General features: G+C 42.0%; 1 protein-coding gene across 2 annotated transcripts in view; it reads right to left on the bottom strand.

Annotated features, from left to right (window-relative positions):
* The window catches only part of LRMDA (leucine rich melanocyte differentiation associated), a 734,571-nt gene that overhangs the window by 323,332 nt on the left and 384,539 nt on the right, over window positions 1-26,700 (bottom strand). For both annotated transcript variants that reach the window (XM_033148675.1, XM_033148676.1), the window contains exons 3-4: window positions 17,513-17,639; window positions 12,308-12,447 (exon numbers count right to left, since the gene is read on the bottom strand). In XM_033148675.1, the coding sequence (XP_033004566.1) occupies window positions 12,308-12,447; window positions 17,513-17,639 (267 nt within the window). The remainder of the gene's footprint in view (window positions 1-12,307; window positions 12,448-17,512; window positions 17,640-26,700) is intronic.

Below are 26,700 nucleotides of genomic sequence, written 5' to 3'. Positions count from 1 at the left end.
ACACCCATACCCATGAAATTTACAACGAAATTTTAAAGTGCCCTGCAAAGGAGGCAGAAAACTCCACGCTGAAGTTGCCTTGCAAGGAGAGGGGAGAGGAGGAGCAAACAGGCCTGACAATTGTTCCAGCCTCTGAACACGAGTTGTCTCAGTGATACAGCACCTGCTTTTCATGCATGAGGTCTCAGGTTCAATTCCCTGGTAATTTCTTACAACACCTGCATCTCCAGGTAGGGCTGAGAATGTCCCCTCCTTGAAACCCTAGAGAACCACTGCCAGTCAGTGCAGGGACAATACTGAGCAATACGGATCATTGGTGTGCTTTAGTATAAGGTCTGAAGCTCAACATCAAAAAAACTAAGATCATGGCCACTGGTCCCATCACCTCCTGGCAAATAGAAGGGGAAGAAATGGAGGCAGTGAGAGATTTCACTTTCTTGGGTTCCATGATCACTGCAGATGGTGACAGCAGTCCCAAAATTAGAAGACACCTGCTTCTTGGGAGAAAAGCAATGACAAACCTAGACAGCATCTTAAAAAGCAAAGACATCACCTTGCCGACAAAGGTCCATATAATTCAAATTCAAATTTATTGCGGCTATAAGCCCATAAAAACATAAAATATGGAATATATGACATAAAGTTACAGCAAACCATAGACCCTGGAGTCATAGGGAAACAAACCACAGCACAAATACAAGTTTTAAAATTGCAACCAGGGAGCAGAAAACAAAAGTATTAGTGGTCGTGTAGTTGGCCACAGCACCTTTTTTGAGATATGACAGAGTTTAGAAACTTTGCCACCTGCAAGGTTGTATAGGAGTCATTGTCTTGCAGGAAAAGGTCCATATAGTTAAAGCTATGGTTTTCCCAGTAGTAATGTATGGAAGTGAGAGCTGGACCATAAAGAAGGCTGATCGCCGAAGAATTGATGCTTTTGAATTATGGTGCTGGAGGAGACTCTTGAGAGCCCCACAGACTGCAAGAAAATCAAACCTATCCATTCTCAAAGAAATCAGCCCTGAGTGCTCACTAGAAGGACAGATCCTGAAGTTGAGGCTCCAGTACTTTGGCCACCTCATGAGAAGAGAAGACTCCCTAGAAAAGACCCTAATGTTGGGAAAGATGGAGGGCACAAGGAGAAGGGGACAACAGAGGATGAGATGGTTGGACAGTGTTCTCGAAGCTACTAACATGAGTTTGGCCAAACTGCGAGAGGCAGTGAAGGATAGGCGTGCCTGGTGTGCTCTGGTCCATGGGGTCACGAAGAGTCGGACACGACTGAATGACTGAACAACAACAACAACAAGTATAAGGTAGCTCTGTATGTTCATAAACCATGGTTTAATGAAGTTGGGAATGTTACATTTGAATGAGCCTGATATATGTGTATGGCCAATTTAGCCACAGACAATATCCGGGGATAACTATACCTATGTAAGAATGACATTATATTTCAACATTAAAAAGGAATTTAAATAAGCAATATTTGAAGATGGAGTACCAGTCTAAACACAACCCTGCTTTACTAGAAAATATAGAAAAAAAGATACCTAAAGCCCCAGAATGAACACGTGCCCTTATAATATAAATTCAAGCCTTGTAAATTTAATCCAGGGTTATTTGTCGCTCCAGAACTCTTTACTGTGATGTATGACTTAGTTACTAAGGTTATCACAGCAGTATCCTAAAGTTGCATAGTACATAAAACATTCAAGTTAACAATGCAAGGAGGTTAACTCCCAAAGATAACCTGCTATCAGAGGGTTAAACCAGATGATAGGCCTCTGTCAGCTTCCAAGGAGCTATTGATGGTTCAATCAGTTTGTTTTGAAGGTAAAGTACAACAAAAGGGCACTAAACTTATTCAAACTGTCAACAGACACTATCTAGAATGTTGCTTGCAGGTAAGTAATTTTGGGTGTTTTAAGACTATTATCAAACGGCAATGGCTGCAGAAAGAGACAGCTACTAATAACACAGAATGCAGCCATCATAAAACACTTTATGGCAGGCACAGGGATCTATAAATTGCATGACATATTGCAACTGCTTTCAGCTTATAAAATTGCTAGTTAAGGGACCACTGCTTAATCAGAAAGAATGCTTCTAAATTTTGCATTCAGTGTAAAAGAAGAATGTTTTATTTTGGCTGAGGAGGTGGGTGGATCTGCATTTTTAAACATAACTTTGAACCCCCCTTCAGAATTCCTGAGACTGGTGTTATTAAACTGACCCGTTCTTTGTAGATGTGGGAAAGGTCATTATCTGCCATCGTGGTTGAAGGAAAGCAATGAGCTCTGGCGAGAGGAAAAACAGATATCCCAGGAAGGTCTTTAAAGACTCATTTATCTCTGCCTGTGAACCTCTCTTCTAGTCTACAATGTCCTTAGAAAATTGGCTATGCACAGAGTCCAGACAATTCAAGAAGTTTTGTTCTGCAGCAGGTCAGGGGAAGGTTAGATGTCAGTAACAGAGGCACAACATTGGCATCATCTCTCTCTCTCTCTCTCTCTCTCTCTCTCTCTCTCTCTCTCTCTCTCTCCAGATTTGGATATCTCAGTGACAGGCTCCCCTTTATTGCCAGCTCTACAAAATGGCTGCAGTGGCATGTGAAACATTCAGCTACTTCTAAGACATTGACTCTAGAGTACTTGGGGGTGTGCATGTGTGTTTGTGCGTATGTACACACAGATGCATCATTGTGAAGTAATACCGTTAACAGATATACATTTTAAAATGACTTAGTGTTGGAATTGCTAGGTCCAGGTTCAAATGTTAGGGTTCTCTTTCACCTTTGAGCCAATCTTCAAGGATTTTGCTTGCACAAAATATTTATAACTTTTATAAGCCAGGTGCTGAAACTTCATACCTTAAATGGGTTGGCAATGGGAGAGCACATTCCACATCTGAGAAAATTTGAGCAAAATTAAATTTTGGTAAGAAAAGCACCTTTCTTTCTTTCTTTCTTTCTTTCTTTCTTTCTTTCTTTCTTTCTTTCTTTCTTTTGTTTACAGGAAGTTCCATACTTCCTTTAGCTGTCACCAAGTTTGCCATGCAGTAATTTTTATCTGCAGCAAAATTTCACAGGAAATTTGGAGGGGCTGAATTTTGAGAAGTTTAGCAAATTTCAGCAGGAAACGGATTCACTCATCCTACTGGTTGAGACAAGGGCCTGTCTTACACTACCAAGCGCTCTCACGTTAACCCATCTGAATCAGGGCAGGCTGTGCAAGTACAGGACCAGTGCCTGGTAGCAGTGATCAGCAGGATGAAAGTGAATAAACTGAAGCTGAATCCTGGCAAGATGGAGGTTCTGTCAATAGGTAGTTCTCAGGTCTGAGAAGTAGATAGGCAGCCTGTTCTGCACAGGGTAGCACTTCCCCTAAGGGGTAGGTGCACAGTTGGGGGGTATTTCTAGATTTTGCTCTGTCATTGAAGCCCCATGCAGCCTCAGTGGCAAGAATTGCCCAGCTCTGTCCATTCCTCTACCTGGATAACCTGGCTACAGTAGTCCATGCTCAAATAATGCCCTGGCTGGATTGTGTTCTGTGTGGAGCTACTGTGTGGAACTGGTGTGTTGCACTAGCACATGAGTCCTGAATGGTTTAGGACCCAAGTATACTTGAAGCAGCATCTTTTGAGTTTTGAGATCTGTGAGGGAAGTCCTGCTTGTGGTACCCTCACTGAATATGATCCGGGGGGGGGGGGGGGTGCACACTACAAATAGCAAGGCAGCACCACATCTATGGAGCTCTCTCTCGGTTCAGATCTGACTGTCCCATTCTTCAGGTGACAGCTAAAGACCAACCGTTTTCAGAAGACTTTTAGAGCACAGCAGGAGTTTAACTGGGAGTGATATGCTGCTCTTGCTGTGATTTAGAGTGAATTGTGTTCTCCCTCTGTTTTAATGTACATGTGTTGTTGTTGTTTTAATGGTGGATCTTGAATCTGAACATGATAGTTAATTTCCGGGTTGTCGTGATGAAATCTTACAGTTTGAAAAAATGCATGTTCTTTTATGCATGCTCTTTTAGCTAGAATCTTCCATATTATCTCTTCATTGTCCAGGGCATGGATTTTAAACAGCTTAATATGGTATGGGGTGGTAACATTAGGTAGTGCACAAAGCCACTGGAAAGAAGTACAAAACATCTGCAGCAGAAAATGAGGAAGAAACACATCAAGGTTTAATGTTATTTCAACACTAAATAACTGGAGATGACAATAGAGATTAACAATTCATTCACCAATTTGTTAAGTATTCAGTACAGATGAAACTGTTTTTTGTAGTTTCGGTGCTAATCTGACAAGGCATTTAAGGTGTGTATATTTTCAAATAGGTGCACAGGATTGGCAGAATTTCAGTTTATTATGCTTTATTAAATTTTGTTAAATATAGTAAGCTTCAAAATATTCAAAATCTAATTCTGCATTTATTGTCTGTAGCTAGGATTAGATTTGCAAAGTTTTAGAAATCTAATAATAGATGGGGGGAAACCAGATTGGTGGAGAAAAATAAAGAATTGATGATTATTAGTTAAATGAACAGCATATTATAATATTATTTATTAAATTTGTATGTCCCCTTGATCCAAAGACCACATAGCGGTTTACAACATATAAATACAAAGTGACAACACAAAATGCATAACTATTAAAACAAAAGGAAAAGCAAACCAATAACCCCCTTCCACAAACACATTTAAAAGGCCACTGAATGTTAATCAGCTGAAGACCTGGTTATAGAGAAACACTTTGAGCAGGCGCCAAGTGAGCCTCCCTGGGGAGAGCATTCCACAAGAGGGGAGCCACCACAGAAAAGGCCTGTTCTCATGTAGCCACCCTCTGGACCACTTGTGGAGGAGACACACAAAGAAGGGCCTCAGGTGAAGCTTGCAGGAAGTAAATGGCAACAAGTGACCAGTTTCAATGGGCACAAGCCACCACTCCCTGCATGTTCATGCTTATCCATAGTTGCGTTTAGCATTAAGTGTTGACTGGGCCACTGTGTTGCTGGAACTGTGCTGCTGAAAATGGAGGTTTGTTTCTTCTCCTTTTTCTCTTACTCTGATTTCCTATTTGAATTGTTTTATTATCCAGTACTATTTTCTTTTCTCTTTCAATTGTTTTTGAATATTTTATGGGTTTTATGCTATTAACTTTATGATTATTAAAAACTTTGATTTCTTTCGAAGATAAAGCAGAATAAAATTCTATTAGACACATTTCCTTCAAGTTTTGCTCTAGGCAAAATTCAGTAGAAACTGCTTTTTTAGTTTCTCCCCCCAACCCATTTCTATTGCAGAACAAACCATGTTCAGGGATTTATGAGAATTAACAAGTCAAGAAAGTGATCTGATAAAAGCACTTAATGCCAACATGCCTGTAAGCAACCCAAAACATGCCAGTTAATGAATAAGCTTCTCGTCTATACATAGGAGAAAAGCTAATCCTTTAGTATATTAATATATTCTATTAACTAAGTTATATTAACTAAGGGACACCACAAAATAAACATGAATAAACTGCTTTTCAGCAAGCTATCCCCTCCGCATCCTCTCAAGAAAGCTTTCAAAACAAGGCTACTAGTCACAATGTTCTGCCTCCATGGTCAGAGGTGTGGAGCTTCTGAGTGCTTCTGATGAGCAGACCAGCAGTGGATGTGTAGGGGATATGCAAAATCACAGAGGACTGCAATATCACCATTTTTTTTCTCAGTAGGAAGAGTACTTCCAATAGAGTAAGGTAAAGGTAAAGGTACCCCTGACCATTAGGTCCAGTTGCGGATGACTCAGGTTGCGGCGCTCATCTCGCTTTATTGGCCGAGGGAGCCGACGTACAGCTTCCAGGTTAAGTAGCCAGCATGACTAACCCACTTTGGCGAACCAGAGCAACGCACGGAACAGGGTGAGCTCCCGTTGCTCAGTCCCTGCTCCTGCCAACCTAGCAGTTTGAAAGCATGTCAAAGTGCAAGTAGATAAATAGGTACCGCTCTGGCGGGAAGGTAAACGGCGTTTCCATGTGCTGCTCTGGTTTTGCCAGAAGTGGCTTAGTCATGCTGGCCACATGACCCGTAAGCTGTACGCTGGCTTCCTCAGCCAATAAAGCAAGATGAGCACCACAACCCCAGAGTCGTCTGCGACTGGACTTAATGGTCAGGGGTCTCTTTACCTTTACCTTCTACCCTTAGCAACAGTGCTGCCTGACAAGGGCTGAAGCATTAGAGCTGCCTCCACATTTTGTTCTCTTCCTGCAAAAATTTCCAATCGACTCACTTAAGAATAAATAAATAAATAAATAAATAAATAAATAAATAAATAAGAAATATAAAAGCTAAGAGTCTGAGGCCCCAGCTGTCACAGTGTACCCAGGTGCCTGGACCTGGGCTGCTTGGATCCCCGCTGCCATGGTGATCTCCTTTGCATGTCACATTAAACCACAGTTTAAATCAACCTATGGTTTAATGTGTGTCCTGCTCAAAGTTCCTGCAGTGCTGCTTCCCAGCTCTTCCTGCCGCCACGTTCCAGACAAAACCAGCCGAAGTATATCACTTCTCATGTTGTCTAAATTTGGCTCATGTTGTTCATTTAATATAAAATGTTTATATTAAAATTAAGTGTTAAATGAGCCCCCACCCCACCCCACCCCTCTCTCTATATGATTGCCATCAGGTATATGGACTAAATGTTTGAGTTTAGGCTGTACTGCAATTGTCAGGGGTGGTGGGGAAATTACACAGGGAAAGAAGCAATGACTATTAATGTAACATGAAGAAATCAGAGCAGCCCAGAAAAAGCAGGACAGAACAGAACTGAATAAAGTATTGGGTGGATCCCATGCATATCTGGGTTTTCAAGGGGACAACAAACTCTAAAACTGTGTTTGGGCTTTGGGCACTTTGTATCTTACTGATTAAAAGACAAATAAGGCCATCTATATTTAAACTTCGATATATTCTGACCAAGACAATTTTTCACAATCCAATAATAGCATGGTTCGTGTTTTAACCACAAACAATAGACCCCCCAAGACAGAACGAGTACTGCTGGTACAAGACAACTAACCAGCAATTATTGTGTTGACTCTCTGTGACTTTGATCTCTAGGTCACGGCCTGTGCTTTCTGGAGATCTTCAAAGCAGAGACTGAAGCTGAGGTTATTTCCCATTTATGCTGCTTTGCTAGTCACATTACTTTTTCCCAATACTGGAATGTTTCTCTACTAGCATATCACATCACACTATGTTTTGATTATGAATAAAGTTTTAAAACAAAAAGAAGAAGAAGCAGGCAGTCGTTTCTACACAATAATACTTGGTAGGAAACGATAACTGATTATTCATAATTAATACTAATAACTCATGTGCATTATTAATCACACAAAAAATAAATTAATTGAATATGATATATTTATTAATTTCACAAAAATCCAGAGCTGTTATGTTGCTGTCTTTTCAAATGCATATTTAATTTCTAACAGAGGCATCATATTTTACTCCCTGAACCACTTTCCATTTGTAATGTGCCTCTTAGACTGGAAGCCGTTAATTTATATTGCAAATTGCCTTGAGTACAATGGGAGAAAGTTTGCAAAATAATGTTATTTATATTTATATACACACACAAACACACAATACAGTATGATCCATTCTTGTTCAACATTTTTGTTTTGTTCCTAGATTTCATTCAAAATTATTAAAGTCTGAGATATGTTTTTTTAAAATGTTCACAACGAGATTTAGACAACCATTTATTCTCTACTTTTTCACTATAATGCATATTTTGCAGGGATAGGTGAGAACTAAAAAAGTACAGGAATGGCTAGGATATAATTTTACTGGGGTATTGGTGTATTTAACACGAAAACATTTTGGATTTCTATTTCTGCCACCTTGGGGCAAGACACTAAAAAGCCCTTTAAGTTTGTTTTGTGTAAAGTGTTGAACACTTCTAGAGTTTGCTTGCCAATGCCATGTGGCTCAAACAACTGCTAGAAACAAAGATTCACATGTGAAGACCAGAGCAAAAGTGATTGCGTGTCAAGGCCCCCAAGCCAGCCCCCCTGTTAGAATAAAGAAATTCACACTGACAGAATTTTGGTTTAAGGTTAATGGGCAAAATTTAAGCCACAACTTTATCGATTACAGCAAATGTGAGCGGTATTGGCTTAGGCACTGGCAAAAGACTATATCGTACTCCTGCCCCCTTTGCAGGAAGTCAGTAAGGGTAAACCACCAAAAGAGGGAACCACATTGGGGGAACCCACCTACAGCTCTCCTCGGCGTTCCCAGAGGCCTGGCATAGCCCTAGCCCCTCAATCGGAATTCAGACAGGATCCAGGATCCCTGGATTCCTTTAACGGAATACTCTTGGACAATGGAGGGGCAGGAGATGGCCGACCTCCCCTCCCCCACACATCAATAAGCCAAGGCCTAACTGCCAAACCTTACAAAGTTGTGACGATTGCTAAGAGGTAGGCGAAAACCAAATGACCAATCTGCCAAATGAAAAAAATTCCTACCTGCCCCCTGTCCCAAGACAGGTGACCAACCGAAGTCTAAAGCAAGGCCAGAGGACACCTAAATTAAATGGCAGGTGGGCGGGTGTTCAGCAGTGCAAAGCAGGTGCTTGGCACACGTCGTGCTGCCGCCTTTATACCCCCTCACAATCACCCCATTCAAAATGATTGGCCAAATGATGCCACCCTGGCGTGAGGGTATTACTCCACCCACACCAGGGAGGGGGGGAACTGGGTTGAGGGCCTGCCCGCAACCAGGACCATCTTTTAAGATGATCCTATTTATTGCTGCTCAGGTAACACTCAGGTTGCTTCCATGCTAAGGCACTTCAGCACTGCTTTTTTTTTTGCAAGTGGCTAAATGTGGAGTTAAAACTGTGGTTCTGGACTGCATTTATCTCTATCATCTATCTATCTATCTATCTATCTATCTATCTATCTATCTATCTATCTATCTATCCCCATCTCCACAACCAAGGTCTTTCCAAAACCTTTACTCAAAGGAAATAAGTCCTGCTTCCTGTTCAGCAAGCAGCACTATTACAGATGAATAGCCTCTTAATTCCACCTTAATAATTCACTCCCTTTTTTTGCTGTGAAATAAATATATTATTGTGTTTATGCAGCTTGCTTAGGAATCTATGAAGGTGACTGGATTAAACATTAGCCTGTGTACACTTTAGTATGGGCCAAAATGTAGTCCAGTTAAAAGCAGTGAAATATGGGAGCTTCACAATCTGGCAGCTGTTCTTATAGAAGCAATGATTGTAGAAATAATATCTTAATGCCAACAGTTGACACCAGATCCTACAGGTTTCACAGGTTTGGGTGGGAAGCAGGGGGCCTGCCTCTCTGTCCCTATTTCTCCAGGGGTGCTTGGAAAGGAGAGATAAGAGCTTTTGAGATAAGTGTGTGAAAAGGTAGGTTCAATGAATTGCCCCTTAGTCACATATTATAGAACCTGTTTTCATTAGTTTCATCTTTGGTCTTTAAATCTTGTTATTTTTTTTGGCAGGTGCAATATATATCTTATGGGGAAACTAATACTACATCTGCAGTAATGAAGAACATTCAATGCTAGTTCTACAGGAGAAAAGAAAGTGATAAGAGATTCACTTCAGTTCCACTGCAGTAATGTGATGCAAATCGGAATAATATTCACTTTAAAACCTATTTCAATTAACCTTTTCAAAGTAAGATTCTCCTCCTGGTTTTGGCATGATGGTTTGCCTTAATATGAGCTAAAACTATCTTGACCCTTTAAAAAAAATCAACATTTTGCATGGAAATGCAACAACAGCCATGATTGTTTTGATGTATAGCTGTGTGACATATTATAAATATTACATCACATAACCACAGAGAATGTCACTCAACAAGACTCCCCCCCCCCCCAGACAGCATTAAATGAACCATGGATTCTTGCCTCTGAATAGCTCCTTTAAGGAACTACTTTTGCTTAAATGATTAATAGGAGGCATATTGTCAGAAAAATGTACTTAAAGTGAAAAACAGTAAACTGTAGCGATATCATTCATTTTTAAGCAATTCTGTGGTGAAAATGTCTCATAAATTTACATGGCGACACCACTATTGGGCTCTCTGTACGCAGGACAGCCAACGTGCCTTCCAGTTTGGGGTTAAGGCAATGGGGAAATATTTTATTCAAACTAGGCCACTTAGCAAAAGCCAAGATGGCACATTTATGTACAATTCAGAAGTTGGCACATTAGAAGTATCTAGACTAAAGACAGTTCTGAATCTATTTTGGAAAGAGACTGAAGCGCTCAACTTGAAATAGCCACTACAGATCAGGTTGGGAGGTCTGTCCAGATTACTGCAGCACTGCTAAAAACCCACAGCAAACCATCTCATGGCTTCCACGTAATGTGTTCTCTGGATAAGCCTCCTTTCAGGTTTCTAACACTTTTTTATGCTGAAAGCATGAACATACAGTTCACAATAACTGTACAGTCAATGTTTGCTCACACATCATTTCAGAATGCTTGTCTGGTAGGCTGGAAATAGGTAGGTAGGTTTAACTTGAGAGCAACATGGTTATGTGGAATGCTTATGTAGAAAATGCCATGCGGTTTGCTTGAAATTTGTCATCCTATCTAAAATACAAGGCTCATCACTCAGTGACTGCATCATGAAACACTACCTTGCATCTTACACCACCTGTTGCAAGAAATACATGTTAACACTGAATTAACATGTCTTTGAATAACACTGAATTAACATGCCTGTCTTTGAAATGAAGTTCTGAGAGCCCCTGAGGTCTGGGACCACTTTCTGGGGTACTGCAGTTATAGTGTTGTGTGTTTCCTTGGCAATGACAGCCAATTATGTGGAGTGGGGAAACACATAATTCCATGATCTGGTTAAGTTGCCGTAGATGTTACCAGATCAAAATTAAACAGCTGTTTGCTGATGCTTGGGTGGCCCCCATTTGATCACCTATAGAAATGTATGGGCTTGCTGGCAGGCTTGTAACACAATAGGGATGACAAGAACTCACCGATTATAGGAACATGCAATTCCATATCAGGTCTATATACACAACTGCTGCAATTTACTGGGTATATGTGCATAGGTCCTGTATGCGGCAAAATATTCATATCACTGAATCTTTTTCAATGACATCTGTGCCAGAGAACTTTTCAGTGGATTGTACAGCTGGCTCAGATCTGTCTAGGTCCCATTCTGCCATCATTATTAGCTTGGATTTTCCTGGGTCTCAGTGTGGTGACCTGAGATTTCAGAGGCTTAAGCTTCCTCACCAACACCTCCATGGAAAGGACTAAATTATGGCTTCAGAGGTTTTGCTACTCAGTCCCCCCACCTAGGTCCTTCATACTCTATCCCTGAAGTCCCTCTATCCTGACACACCAGGTAGCATCTTCCACTCCCACTAGGCACAACAAGGCTCTGTCCATATCCCACCAGATTTTACTCCATGGCTCCCATGCTCTCGGCTTCAAGAGGCCTGGTGACCCAAAATCGCTCCCACAAACTTCAACTAGCCACCTCACCTTGCCTCATAAAAGGGCCTCTGTAGTGAATAGATCAGGGGTCAGCAAACTGTTTCAGCAGGGTGCTAGTCCATTGTCTCTCAGACCTTGTGGGGGGCCGGACTATTTTTTTTTGGGGGGGGGGGGGAATGAACGAATTCCTATGCCCCACAAATAACCCAGAGATGCATTTTAAATAAAAGGACACATTCTACTCATGTAAAAACATGCTGATTCCTGGAATGTCCGTGGGCCGGATTTAGAAGGCGATTGGGCCAGATCCAGCCTCTGGGCCTTAGTTTGCCTACCCATGGAATAGAGGCAGGGAGAAGATGATTCTGTAACCTTTTCACACATTGCCCTTAGATTACATTAGGTCCTATACACAGTTCTTAATTTTTACTTCAGCAGCCATTTAAAGTTGGCTGAAGGTTGTAGTCAACTAACTTTTACTCAGAGTAGACCCAACAAAGGACAGCAGGCCCATAACTTACATGGGGGTTACGTTCCATGGATTGCGCCTAAAGCCAAAATTGTGTATAAACAAAACCCACTGGGTTCAACGGTGGGTGGGATTACTGCTGTCATTTTTCCTGAAACTCCACCCTCTTTTTATTTTTTGTTTTGCCACGCATGTAAAGCTGAATGTGCACAAGCTGTAGGTTTACTGTAAATGACTGTGACAATCTAGATTCATTAATTTCAGTGAGCAGAGGTTAGCTGAATACAGTACTAAATATTTTACATATGCATATATAATCCAAGATACTAACCTGTACCTCTGATAGTCTCCCTCATCCTTGTCTTTGCAGACCAGTTCATTTGGACATGCTGTATTTCCAAGCAAACTCAGGTACTCCAAGGAAGGCACTACTTCAACCAGATGATCCAGCAGGCTTTCCAGTTCTGTTATGTACTCAAGATTATGGGTTAAGGATTCAGTAACAAAAGGTAGACTGTTAAATAACTCCATTTACACACACACACACACACACACACACACACACACACAAAACCCATATTATATGCGGGGAAATGTAACATTAATTGTTGCTAGCATAAAGGGGACTATATCCAAGTCATTTTTTTGGCATAAAATGAAAGGTCTTGGGTCCCCCTCCTTCATTATTTTTTTTCCTCCTCTTTTCTTCTTTTCTAGATGACTCTCTGCAACACATTAAAAACTTTGACAAAATGATGGATGTCGGATGGGGAAATGGTTAGTGATTGCTAAAGCCATGAAACTTTTCCAACATGGCAACAAGCAGCAGTTACTTTCACAGTACATTCATCACTAAATGTATTACAGTCCCTAGGAAAAATGAGATTTAAAATGGAGTTAAATGACAGCAGCCCAAATGCACCAGAAAGAATAAAAGTGCTTTTGGTGGCACTGCGACATTAATTGGTGCATAGGCATAAATGCTTGATCAGATGTTACCAGGAACACACTGGCATTACCGCTCCACAGTTTATAACACACACAACTTCAGAGTGGAAGGAAACAGTAAAACCTGCCATTAAAGTGGCAGAGTGACCACATGAAATCTTGGATATCTTACACTGAAGTTGATTTAATACATCCACTACAAACATACACACAACTCCCAAAACAGGCTATAAAGCATTTGTAGTCTAGTTCTAGGTTGCTCAAGAAAGAAAGAAAGAAAGAAAGAAAGAAAGAAAGAAAGAAAGAAAGAAAGAAAGAAAGAAAGAAGTACCACAAGAATTTCTGCAGCCAGAGCTGAACTTTTCCAGAGTTTGGACTTTTGTATCAAAATGTACATATTTGACAAGTGTGTCTAGTGCACAGTTTCCAAAGGCTTGAGAACCTTCCTAAATCTGGTACTGTGTTATGTGTGCTAACTTGTGTGCTAACTTAAAGACTTCAAAGCCTGCCCCCAGACCCTTTAAGAAGAAACATAAACCCCAGTTCTTTGGCACTCCTTGTTCAGTTCCTTAAGAGCCCCGCTTTGCATCTAGGATTTGGAAGGCAAGTGAAAATAAGGAAATATTGGTTCCCACAGATCCACCATAAAAATCAAAGAGAGGGCATGGAAGAAAGGTGTTGGGAAAGTATGCCAAATGGGTTGTGCAGGCTCAAAGCCGTTCCCACCCAAACATTACCACACTGCTGGTGCACATGACATGAATAGCAGTAGTAACATGTCAGGTAAAAAAAAAATGGCATAAAAGTAGCCTGAGAAATCCCAGAAGAAGAAGAAGGAGAAGAGTTTGGATTTGATATCCCGCTTTTCACTACCCGAAGGAGTCTCAAAGTGGCTAACATTCTCCTTTCCCTTCCTCCCCCACAACAAACACTCTGTGAGGTGAGTGGGGCTGAGAGACTTCAAAGAAGTGTGACTAGCCCAAGGTCACCCAGCAGCTGCATGTGGAGGAGCGGAGACGCGAACCCGGTTCCCCAGATTATGAGTCTACCACTCTTAACCACTACACCACACTGGCTCTTTCACACTGTGAAAGGTCACAAATGGGGATCAGCATCATGAGGAGGCAAGGTGTGCTAATACCTAATGCCAATTGGCAAAAGGTGAAGGGCACACAAAAGCAGCTCTGCTTCTTACTCTTTGTTTCTCTGCCCTCTGTTCTAATTGATTTAGTGCTGCAAATTCTCATTTCCCCTGTTTTCTCTTTTAAACTGATTCTTTTTAGTTTATGGTGATCCCGCATTAGATTTATTTTATTACTTTATTATAATTTTGCTTGTTTTAATGCCTGTAAGCTGCCCAAAGAACTTCAGCTAAAGGGCAGCCTATAAACTGCATGTATCAATAAATAAACAATGGAACAAATTACTGGTTTAAACGAACAATTCACTCTTTTACTATTCCATGCCTGGAGTTGCGTGCAACAATTATTATGTGGCTATCTTAAATGCTCGGTTCTTTTATGTTGCTTGTCCCCAGCATTGATTTATGTTTTCCTGTTATCTTTGTTATCTCTTGCAGATGGAATGTACCCCATTTCTTCACCTCAATAACTGAAGGGCAAGGTATCACCACAGGATAGAAACAGAACTTTTGCCCTTTAAGACCTTCCCTTCGCTACATGCACTCCAATTTGCATCTTATTTGCAGCAGCCAGCAAGCAAATGGGAGACTTATCATATACAGCATAATGCTTGTGGTCGGATTCCACCCCCACCTCCATTTTTCAGATACTGGGCAAAACGACACAAGAAGCAGGATGAATGAAGCATACGAACAGCTCAGTTTTTTCCATTTTAATTCAGCCACAGTGCTCCAGATTTAGTCAGAACAGCATTAGACTTAATCCTACCCCCCATGACCCATTCTTCTGTCAACTATTGGCCTTCCCAAGATAGTTGTTCAGTCCACTAAGAGGGGAAAAGATGCTGGCCCACATCTTTTCAACCACAGGGAGAAAAGCAGAGTGGGGAGGATGATCTTTATTGGGCAAACAGTCCATGGGGAAAGGGTTAAGTGGTCACCTCTTCCCTCTGCTGCTTCTCAATTCATACCCACTAATACAAGAGCAAATTGGTGCTTAGAGGGTGTGAAGACAGACTATGGGGAGAAAGAGGGAGCCAGTCGCAAGAGTGCTGGTGATGTTGAAGACATTAAAACAAAACAACAACAAAAACTTAAAAGCACAGCTATACAGATAAAACATAGGTCCTACCAAAATAAAAGAGGCCACAATGCCACCATTCAAATTTTTAAAAGGTAAAGGTAAAGGATCCCTCACAGTTAAGTCCAGTCGCGAACGACTCTGGGGTTGTGGCGCTCATCTCGCTTTACCACCCGAGGGAGCCAGCGTACAGCTTCCAGCTCATATGGCCAGCATGATTAAGCCACTTCTGGCGAACCAGAGCAGTGCACGGGAACGCCGTTTACCTTCCCGCTGGAACAGTACCTATTTATCTACTTGCACTTTGACGTGCTTTCGAACTGCTAGGTTGGCAGGAGCTGGGACTGAACAATGGGAGCTCACCCCGTCATGGGGATTCAAACTGCTGACCTTCTGATCGGCAAGCCCAAAAGGCTCACCCCCCCCCGGGCCCATTCTTGTGTTGCTACCCTCCAAAACTCCTGTGTGAAATAGTGCCTCAGATAATGGTCACATGGTCCAGGTCAGTGCATGTAGGTAAGAGGCAGTCCTTGAGGTCCTGAGCCACATAAAGTTTTATAGGTCATAACCAGCCCTTTGAATTGAGCCCGGAAACTAAGTACTTTTCCCACAATTAACCACCTTTAGCCACCTAACCCATAGTTCATTTCTTATGGGACACTCAACATATTGGAAATAGGGCGTGCCAAGTCTCTTGGCTGCTGTTTCTGGACTAATTTCTGAATTATGAATGCATCATCCCAGGATCACTTGCGCCACCACAGAGGATTGTGGGGAACATTCCTCTAAACACTTGCTGCCAGCCGCATTGCAATCAGTGCGGAAACCTCAAGTGCCATTTTGCGTATGGCATAGAAAGATGGAGCCCTGTTTGTGTACACGTTTTCTCTATTCTGGACCCCCGTGTTCTTTAGTGAGTGTACTGTAGTGGCTTCAAATGTGAGATTGGGACCCCCTAGTTCAAATATTGCCGTAGCCATTAATTTGCTATCCCTCGTTTCATCATCTTTAAAACTGGAATAGCAGTATCTTACGGGGTGTTGTAGGAGTGTTTTGAACACTCTGCTGCTCTAAATGATTACTTTGTATTGTACTTACTATTATGAGTATGTTGACAAATCAGCACCACCAGAGCAGCTTCACCAACCTGGTGCTCTCCACATGCTTTGCCCAGCAACTCCCATCAGTTCCAGCCAACAGAGAGGCTGATGGGAGTTGCAGTCCAAAACATCTGGCAAGTAACATGTTTGTGAAGGCTACATGAGAGTGTATGTGTAAAATACTTGATTAATTTACAGGAGCTTAATTGTCATTAAGACCTTTGACTTGCCTAAGGAAAGTCATTCTCTGCTTAAAAATTTGCCAATCAATCCTTACTAGCGACAGGCCACTAAAAGGCTTCCAAGCCCATCCTTTTAAAGCCTACAAAATGTCCAGGCTTCCTGGGTATGGTGGCTGATTACTTGGGCAAAGTATTAGACTTGGCTGAAAAGAGAGCTGCTAACATGCATCTTTGCCCACACCCTCTTTGCATCCCGGAGTTGGACAAAACACAGAAAAAAAGATCTTTTGGAAACAATGAAAATTAAGCTAAAACTGAACTGATATTTTCAGCTCAGTCTCAGAGTGCAACATTGCATGGCTTTGCTGCTGCCTGTCCTGCAGTGCAGACTGCCAGCATTTCCAATAATCCTGAGCAACAATGCTGTTTGTGTGATAAGGGAACAGCTGCCACTCTCAGAGTGGCTCAGTGTTTTAAAAGAGCCCAGCACAGGAAGTAACAACCACACTGCTACACTCAGGCAATCAGTGTTATTCACAAAACAGCAAAGGGTGGGAAGCTATTCTTGACCCTTTCTAGCCTAATGGCTAACATGGCCCTATCGGCTCCCGTCAAGTGATTGCTGCTGCCAAATTAAACAAGATGTATATTTTCTTGAAGAAGCATTCTACGTACATGTAAAAAAAAGCCAACCTAATGTTTTAATCTTGTTTCACTGCACACACTATTCCACTAGAGGTCAGCCTGCCACAGAACCCAAGCAGGCTGGGTTCTGTTAAGAAGCGCAAAACTGGCTGCTATTTCCACCTCTCAATCTATTGACAAAGATTCCTTCAGAGCCATAAACTTAGGGCTCGCACTAAAAAACGGAGCAACAGGAAGATATAGCGAGGCATTTCGTTTATGAATGACCTGTAATAAATTACTTTGAAGTATTCTGAGTGACAAGAGAAAGGGAGAGGACGCTTTGTCTGCAAACGAGCGACATTTTACATACTTTAATTTGGCTGACACATAAGGATTATTCGACATTTGGCAGGGCCTTTCTCCCCCTCCCTCCCCACCCTCTCTTTTGGAAGGATATTTGGTTCTTGTTCAGCATCAGGGTATGGAGGTGTGGTAACCTGGGTAACCGGAGGTCATTCCGGAGGAGATTGTTGTCCAAGATCAGCTCTTCCAAGCCGCTAAATGTCTCCAGTCCTTCCAGTGACCTGCAACGACAAAGGCAACAGGAAAAATGATACTCCAGTAAATCAGGGAGGCCATTATGAGCTGAAATAAATATTTTAACCTTCCCTTTCAAGGAGCGGGAAGAGTTTTGCTTTAGTCCTGTCAGGAGACTGAATGACAAGAATTAGTGGCAAGGGGAGTGTCGGTACAGCAACACATCCTTCTTCGCAGGCTGGCAGAATGAAGGATGGGGGTCACTTAGTGAGTAGCCAGGATCCAAAACAAAAGGCTTCAGATATGAGGCCTGCAGGATGAATTTGTCAATGTCTTGTGCCTTCAGGCACCCAGCCTCGCCTGACCCTAACCTCCATTCCCAAGATAAATAACTCTGTCACAGTTCACCTTCATTCCCTGGACACAAATTTAAGTTGTCATCCATCATTTCTGCCATGAAATATCATACCCCACTAACAATAATAAATACAACTTCAAGAATTGTTCTCAGCAGCTACCCTATATATAAAACTGCGGGGGGGGGGGTATGATGGTAAGTTTTTCCTTTTCCTTTCGTGATTTTTATTTTATTAACCACAGAATTTTCTCTGTCTAGAGTTTTTCGTTGTGGTGGTTGCGGAATTTTTTTTTTTTTAAAGCACAAAAGATAAAATGCTAGTGTGCCCTGAATCACCCAGAAACAGCAAAAATTATTATTTTTTACAATGATGTCCCCCCCCCACCTCCCGCAATGCCAGCCCACAAAACATACAGACATGCACAAAACACTGAGATTTAAAAGTAACAAGCAAAATCTTTTCAGCATGGAAGCACAGCTCTTTGGGTTGTAAACACATAGACATTTGTAGAAATTTGGCAGCCAATTAGGAAAGCTAGGAGGAAGGAATTAAAAAGTCTGGCTTTGTCACTTTGCTGGGCCACTGTTTCAGTTTTAACTCTTAATTTCATAGCTTTGCAAGTTCTTACAGAAATGGGTGGGGGAATCTTCACATTAATCACCTAAGATGGGCATGGTATATGGAGCATACACAAAGACACACACATTCACAGCTCATTCACCTACCAGACACCTAGAGATATGCTGAGGTTGCATGACTTGACAGCTGAGCTAGTATGCCTACCAGTGGTGAGGATCATCACTTTATCTCCCCACTATTTTATAAAATGTGATGAATAAGGGAGATGCAAGTCTACACTATTTATTCACTGTCCAATGACATTTATACTAAAGGGAATTATTCCCTCCCTCTTTAACATCCTTCTTCAAGGACTGCAGGAGATATGCTTTATTGCAGGCACATAACAGGCATGCTGTGGGGGAAATTAACAAATATTTATCCACCCAATTCAAAAATTTAAACTTGGCAGGGGTAGGTTAGATGAAATTGTCTTATCCGAAACTTATAGCCCCTTAATAAAAGAATGGAATGAAAAGTTCTCTGTAGGGGGAAAAAAACATGTGACCTTCATGCTACGGTTCAAGGACACCACAGTGTTAACTATAAATAACAAGAGAAACTCCATGCTTCTCAGTAGTCCTCTACTCTGGAGGTTCAAAACTGATGTGAATTACAAAGGGTGCTTCCAGTTTATTGTGGAATCGGAGCTATTCGCACACACGTTTTTATTTTATTTTTTTGCACCACCCACATTACATCGTCACCATACTTCTGCCCCATTTAACCCAGATTTCCCTCTAGCATAGAAAAATCTAATAATATCGAACAATCTGTTATATATCTGCCGTAACTGCTGGTACAGAAGCTCACTACTGCATTTGAGGGGTGGGGGTGTTTGTCACATGTTTGGTAACATTTCATGGGTTGTTCCCTTTGGCCACAGACCCCCATCTCCATTTGCTCCTCACCTGAGCACAGCCTGGCCATTGTTTCAGGCAGCCCAAACAATGCAAGTGCACCTGTTTCCACTGGTTGCTGCATGTAGTAGGCACATTCTGAATACATTTATCAGCCTTTTTTATTTTTTTAATACTGAGCTCATCTGCTGAGTGAGAAAGGAGCTGGAGTGGCCCTCATAGAACCCATACCAGCCTGCTCGAAAAACTGGAAAAGGTTGTAAGTGGGCGCAATGTGCTCAGACAAAAAGGGAGTTGGGTGCTATACATTCTACTGGTTTTGCTGGAACATACATTAAGCAGCAATTTCTGGCGCCCCTGCCAATCTGTTCTGAAAGGAAATAAAAAGCAATGGAATGCACATAACCGAATGTTGCCACATCAGATTGTGGGGGGAAATGAATCTGTTTGTGCTCCAGTGTCATGGCACCCCCCCCCAAAAAAAAACACCCTTCCCCAAATGTTAAGTCCCTCAAAACTTTCCAAATGGTCCATGGGGCAGGAGAAACTGCTGCTCTAAATGATCCTGACCTCACGCTCTTCTGTAAGCCACACAGGAGAAGAAGCAATAAACAGATTGTGTGGCTATGATTGTTAACTTTAGGTTCATAATAAAGCCTAACTGGCAGTGCCCATTTAAATGCTCTCTCCGTATAAATAGTTAGTAGTGGATTATGTCCAATCTTCAGTTTATTGCTTTAAAAAGGAAAAAAAAAAAGTCTTTCCGCTTGCCAAAGGGAGTTCAAAAAAGGCCACCACCCTGTCAACACCACAGAGCCTTATGGGACGCTAATAGGCCCTTTGTGAGTATGCATTGCTGGGGCTCTGGTCTGTGTCAGCCTCGAAATGCACATTGTTCATGAGTTGTGTTATGCAAATATAATACCCTTATCATGAGAATCTGCAAATGGTTGGCAACTGGCAAGAAGAATAAAGCACACATCCAAAACTGCTGGAGGGGAGGCATAAAACAAAATGACATGCCATGAAGTGGGACAAAGGAGCGAGAGAGATAGAGAGCGGCCTATTGAGGTAACCCCTTTATTTCCAAAACAGAGGCTAGGGCACAATGCCCGCCTAAGCTTTAGGCAGGAACAGAGAAGATTGTGTGCAAAACCCTCCTCCACACCTGGCTAGGGCTTGATCATTTTTGCCATGTAATATCATTAGTCACTCTCACAGGGAATTTTTTCTTTCCTTTTGTTTTAAGGAATCACACTACACAGAAGCACCATACCTCTTATTAGGGCAAACGCAAAGCCAGAGAGTAGCAAGCAAACTTTTGAGTTTGCAAGGGGATGTTGTAGGAGAGAATAAAAAGCCACAGCCTGCAGTTTCCTAACAGTCTCAAGATGGAGCAGAGAATGTACTATATGCAGACTTAACTAGGTAACACCTTCCCTTGGTGCAAAGCGATCTCAGGCTGCAGCAAGGCATGCTGGAGTGAAGGAGCAATGGCTACCCTCCCCTTCAATAATATGCATACCAGCAGTTACTTGGATCTGTCTATAGTTACACAAGGTCTTGCTTGCTTATTCTCCTTTCCATGTCATCAGCAGGGGTATTGTGCACATGGTGTCCAGTCCATATCCAACATAGCTTCTTTTCTTTTGCTTTAGTGTTCATTCATTCCTGCAGTTTTCATGGAAGCTTTTGTGCACTGCCCGCCTTCACCATTTAATCAGCTCCATTTTTCAGAGCACATGGCAGGGGTGGAGAGGCTACAAGTGAGAATAAGGAGTGTAATAATAACCCTGCTCCATTCTCACCTACCTTCATGCCTCTCTGATCCCAGTCACCCTTCCCAAAATTGTCTGTTCAAGCATAAATATTTAGAGACCTGAGCTGCTTAGGAAGCCACCTTACACTGAGCCAGACCAGTGGTCCATATAACTCAGTATTGTCTACCCTCGTTGGTTGTGGTTCTCTAGTGTTTCGGGCATGGGACGTTCCCAATCCTGTCTGGAAAAGCCAAGTACTGAACCTGGAACATTTCTGCATGTGAGACATGCTCTGCTGCTGAGCTACAGCCCTTGCCCCATGTTGCATGTAATATGTAAAGTAAAGGTAAAGGACCCCTGACAGTTAAGTCCAGTCACAAACGACTCTGGGTTGCAGAGCTCATCTCACTTTACAGGCCAAGGGAGCAGGCGTTTGTCTGCTCCACAGACAGTTTCTCTGGGTCATGTGGCCAGCATGACTACACCACTTCTGGCACAGCAAAACACCGACACCAGAGCAGCACACAGAAACGTCATTTACCTTCCCGCTGGAGCGGTACCTATTAATCTACTTGCACTTTTTGGCATGCTTTCAAACTGCTAGGTTGGCAGGAGCTGGGACCGAGCAATGGGAGCTGAACCCGTCACAGGGATTCAAACCGCCGACCTTTTGATCAGCAAGCCCAAGGCTCAGTGGTTTAGACACAGCATCACCCACATCCCAAATGTAATATGTAGTGTGACCCTAATATTAGTGCTACAACAGTCTTTTTTATTACACTGTCTGCCACCCTCAGTTCTGATCTCCAATGTGTGGGTGTGGAGTGCGAGGAAGAAGTGAATAATGGCTCGTTATCATTGCTAGGTCAGAAGCATCCAGTTTTCAGGACTGTCCTGAGATATCCTTGGTAATGCATAAAGTTTCCACGGACCTCAGTTTCCCAGTTACTGAATAGAGATCAAGCTGCCTATAGCACTGCACCCAGCAGATTGTAAAGTTGTGTCTGTGGAGTACTTTAGGAGCTTCAACCGAGAAGTGCTATTCAAGCAGAAGGGATTAGCATCGCTGTTTTTACTAGATATTAGGAATAGGCTGCTTCTTCTCTTGGAATATCCCTTTTATTAAAACTCTGCAAAACTCAAAGAGCAGCAAGGAAAGCCTGTAAGCTCTCTTAGTTTGTAGCAAAGAACCTTCTATCTGTCTTTGTGAATTAAAAGCAACAAGGCACAGGCTCAGTACCATGAACACCACCAAGGGCTTAAGGGGTAGTGGCAGGTAGCCGTCCTCCCTAGTTGGTTTAGAAGGCTAATAAGCATCACTCAAGTGCACTGCAGGTTGATCTGTCCCTGCTCTAATGACATGAAAGCTGCCCATTATCTCACCTACAGGTACCACCTCGGTTACCTCATCGCAGGCCTCACACTCCCACTCCCGGAGGAGAGCAATCGTTGCCAAGAGATTTCCAACGCAATTTCCAAAGTCACATCAAAATGACAAAACATCACAACGCATTCAGCTCTGCCTGATTCCAACAGAAAGAACTTTAAGTTTCCACTGTAATTAACCCTATCCTCGTTAAGATAATTATGATCAAGCTCCCTGTCACAGCTAATATCACAGCATCATTGCCTATGGCTCACGCTTTGCCCTCATTAGCTTACAAAAACAGTGTGCTGAGCAGGCAAACGAACTCACTCCTTCCTGATGACTTAGAAGCTATGTATGCAAGACAGTAAAATAAGCCTTTGGAACACAAAGTTCTCTGGGAACATTTTCCCCAATTTAAGCCCTTCGATTAAATCTGTAGTGCTTTCCCCAGTTTATCTGCATCCTATAATTCGTGCATAATTTGGAGGGAAAGGGTTTCGTTTTTCAGCACAAAGGGGTATTTTCAGTGGCAATTGTTGCTTTGAATATGCAGGGTAACTAACTAGCTTTTCTACTAGCTTTTCTGTATGCCAGTCATCTGGTCTGATGAAGAACATTTGGAAAGGATTTGGTTACAATGAAATTTTTAAAAAGCAGTTTTTGCCTACTTGTAATCTTGAACTATGCACTAAATCGGAAAGAAAAAGGAAACAGCAGCAGTATTGTTTCAACAATGAAGGAACACAAACCAAGAGATTTGTATAGACTTCCTCATTATGCAACTAATATACACTTGTGTGTTGATTGGAAACAGAACACATTATGCTCCCCTTAATATATCTCACTCATTCCAAATGACACTCCCCGCCCCCTTACACACACAGAGACATTTCCTCCTGGTAACTATAGATAAACTAGAGATGGGACATGCCTTGAAATCGACTTGCTCTTTATTGACAACAAATAGCTCTTACCATAAATTAAAGATGGTGCTGTTACACAATGAAATATTGTCCACACTTCTATCTAATTTATCAAAACAGTTTCCAAAACAAGCTCTGCCATCTTACCAGTCTGAGCAAGTTCACATGACTAGATTTCATGACAAGAAAATAAACACACACACTCATCAGAATGATTGCATGAAATAATTTTCACATAAATAGCACAACATTTATCATCATCTAATGGACATGGTGCCCAAAATTTAGGAAATTAATCATGCTTATAATGGTGGAACTGGCTTTGACCCCAAAACAGGCTTAAGCTATATTTTCCAATGTAAGATTCAACAATTCCCAACAAAGGATGACAATCCAAGCCAATAGAGCCAGGATGCATCACAGGGTTTAACTATCTGAAAAAGTGTGCCTGCACAAGAAAGCTCATACCAATAACAAACTTAGTTGGTCTCTAAGGTGCTACTGGAAGGAATTTTTTAATTTTGTTTCTACTACGGCAGACCAACACAGCTACCTACCTGTAACTAGGGTTTAACAAGCCATGCTCGTTAAGAAAAAAAAAACCCTCCAGAATTCTGCACAATAAGAATAGAACTTTAAAAAACAAATATGCAAATATAAGAAAATAAGAAAAATACAATTTGTCTAACATAAAACATCAGTCATAAGCTGAGTGCAATCAAACCAATTCATCAGCAGGGGACATTATTTCACTCATAACACTTTCTCTCTTTCCAATGTTCTCTTTGCTGAACTTTCAGTAAGGTGAGGACCAAAGCAGAATCACAATCTAGTCCTGTATCATTGGATCCATAGCCACACATAAGCAACAGACAAAGCTGCCACACTACCTCACATTAATGAAATCATACGTCCCACCACACACCACCCAAATAGCATCATGTACGTTGGTCTCTCCGTATTTTTATTTTGGGGGCATGTTTTTCTAGCAGTGTTGTCCACCATAATGTTTGGCACCAGGATTCTAGATTCACATCAGAATCTATCCAGTGCCCTGGCTGTGATTCTTTCAGCTGCTAAATGTAAACGGGTGGCCAATTCCTTGCTAAAAATAAAAGCCTTACCAATTCTACATCCTGATCAATAAACAAATTTAGCAGAGGTCATGGAGAGACACAATTATTTGCTTTGTAATAAGGTGAATTCCTTGTGCCCAGTACTCCTATATCCTCTGACACTCCCACCAGAAGTGAGAATAAACTACCATGTTATTCTGGTATCCAGCCATGTTTATTTAAAACCAAATTTCAGTCAGCTTCCTCTATCAAAGTTCTAAATTGCTTTAGGGACTCCAAAAGTACTTAACTCAGAGTTTAGGAATAGTTTGTATATGCCTGAATTATGCCCAATCCCTGCTATACACACAGCACAGATTCAGATATCCAAACAGCCAAAGCGCGACTACTTCCTTACTTGTTTGGGCTTTGCTGGTCAGCATCAGCCATTTTCTCTTTGCCAACAAGCTCATCAGAAAAAGCCTAGATTATAATTTCCAAATAGACTAGGAAGATTTAGTCAAGCATTCAGCTGTAATGCATGGCAATATGAGTATTTTAATTTCTAGACTACCATATTTTTCCGTGTATAAGACTAGGTGTTTTTTTTGTTTTTTGTTTTTTTGACCAAAAAATTAGATTTAAAATTGGGGCTCATTTTATATACTGGTAGTGCTGAGGGATGTTTTCTTAATTTGTAGGTGTCTTATACATGGGGGCGTCTTATTGACAAAATAATATGGTACATAAAGGAATATAAACTTATAAGATCTTCAAACTCTTAATTCTGGATGAGGATTTACTCTTCCCTTACAAAAAAAAAGGCCATATGTCTAGTTGCGATCCAAGACCCAGTTTTTCCTCCTGGGTGTCCAGGTGATTTCTGTTGTCATAGCAGCTGGTCCTGCCCTCAGTATCATGTAGTTCCACATCTGGAGAGGAGAAGCATATGCACACTCTATGCATGTAGCCCTCCATCCATAGAAGCTGGAACAAAGTCTGCTTGCACAGGTATTATTATTATTATTATTATTGTCAGCATCACCACCATTAATCAAATTTATCCCATCCTTCCTCCCAAAGGCTTAAGCAGCTCTCTTTTGGATTTCCAGGTGCTAGCAGTAAAACCTAGGGATGCGCTAAATCTGCACAATGGTTCAAACCGAGAGAATAAATGCATAGATGTCAGGGGGGGCAGGGAAGCCACATTACGTTGGAGACAGCCCCACTATTTGGACCCTTGCCACATGTCACACGGATAGGGATTTAGATGCACTACCTAGATCTTATCGGAGGAAGGGGGCAAGGTACAAATAATATTATCATTTGCTGGCATCCATCTGTCTTGAGAGACAATGGAAGAGTGTGCCATGGGGGGGGGGGTAATGTCAAACCATTGGATAGTTACAGTGCCTGATGTGGCTGTAGAGACCAATAGGAGAGAGGCATGTTTCATTACAGCTGGTGCAGATGAAGGCATCTGGTTTCACTGGTCCATAATAAGCCAAAAGAACAACAACGTGAGGACTTCCAGTTCAAAGGTGGGGGTCAAACTACCCCTCCTTTGTATGTTCAGATATTAGCACAGGGGTCAGCAAGGTTTACCTCGCCTGGGCCAGTTCACTCCAGCGCAGATCCCTCCGTGGGCCAGATCGCACACGCATGAGCACATGCGCCCGCGATTTCCGGCGCCTGCGCAAATGTGATTTCTGGCGCCACAGAAACGAGTCCCCGTGCCGCGCTGGTTTAGCACAGCGCGCAGGGACTCACCGAGCGAGCAGCTCGTGGGCCAGTTAAACAACCCCCATGGGCCGCTTGTGGCCCATGTGCCTTAGGTTGCCGACCCCTGTGTTAGCAGTTACATTTGGGGATGCAGCGAACCTGCATGACGGTTCAATTACATTCAAACCAAGAGAAGTGTTAACAGCATAGTAGTGGCTTATACCTTTAGCAGCAGCATTCTGAATTATAATTTGAGCATTAGAGTGTAAACAGTCCCCACCCCTTTGAAAAGAAAACTAGGAGAATGGAGCGAGCTAGGCAGTATATAGCACACTCTTCTAGTGTAGTGAGAAAGGGATGGTGGCGGGGGGCGGGGAGAGAGAAAGTAATTTTTCTCCCATCTTCCACAACAACCAAGGCTGGGGAGTGACAAGCAAATTGA

The sequence above is a fragment of the Lacerta agilis genome, chromosome 5 (assembly GCF_009819535.1).
Source record: "Lacerta agilis isolate rLacAgi1 chromosome 5, rLacAgi1.pri, whole genome shotgun sequence".
Lineage (NCBI taxonomy): Eukaryota > Metazoa > Chordata > Lepidosauria > Squamata > Lacertidae > Lacerta > Lacerta agilis.
The sequence above is the reverse complement of the archived record's forward strand: the minus strand, read 5'-3'. Positions and strand labels throughout refer to the sequence as shown.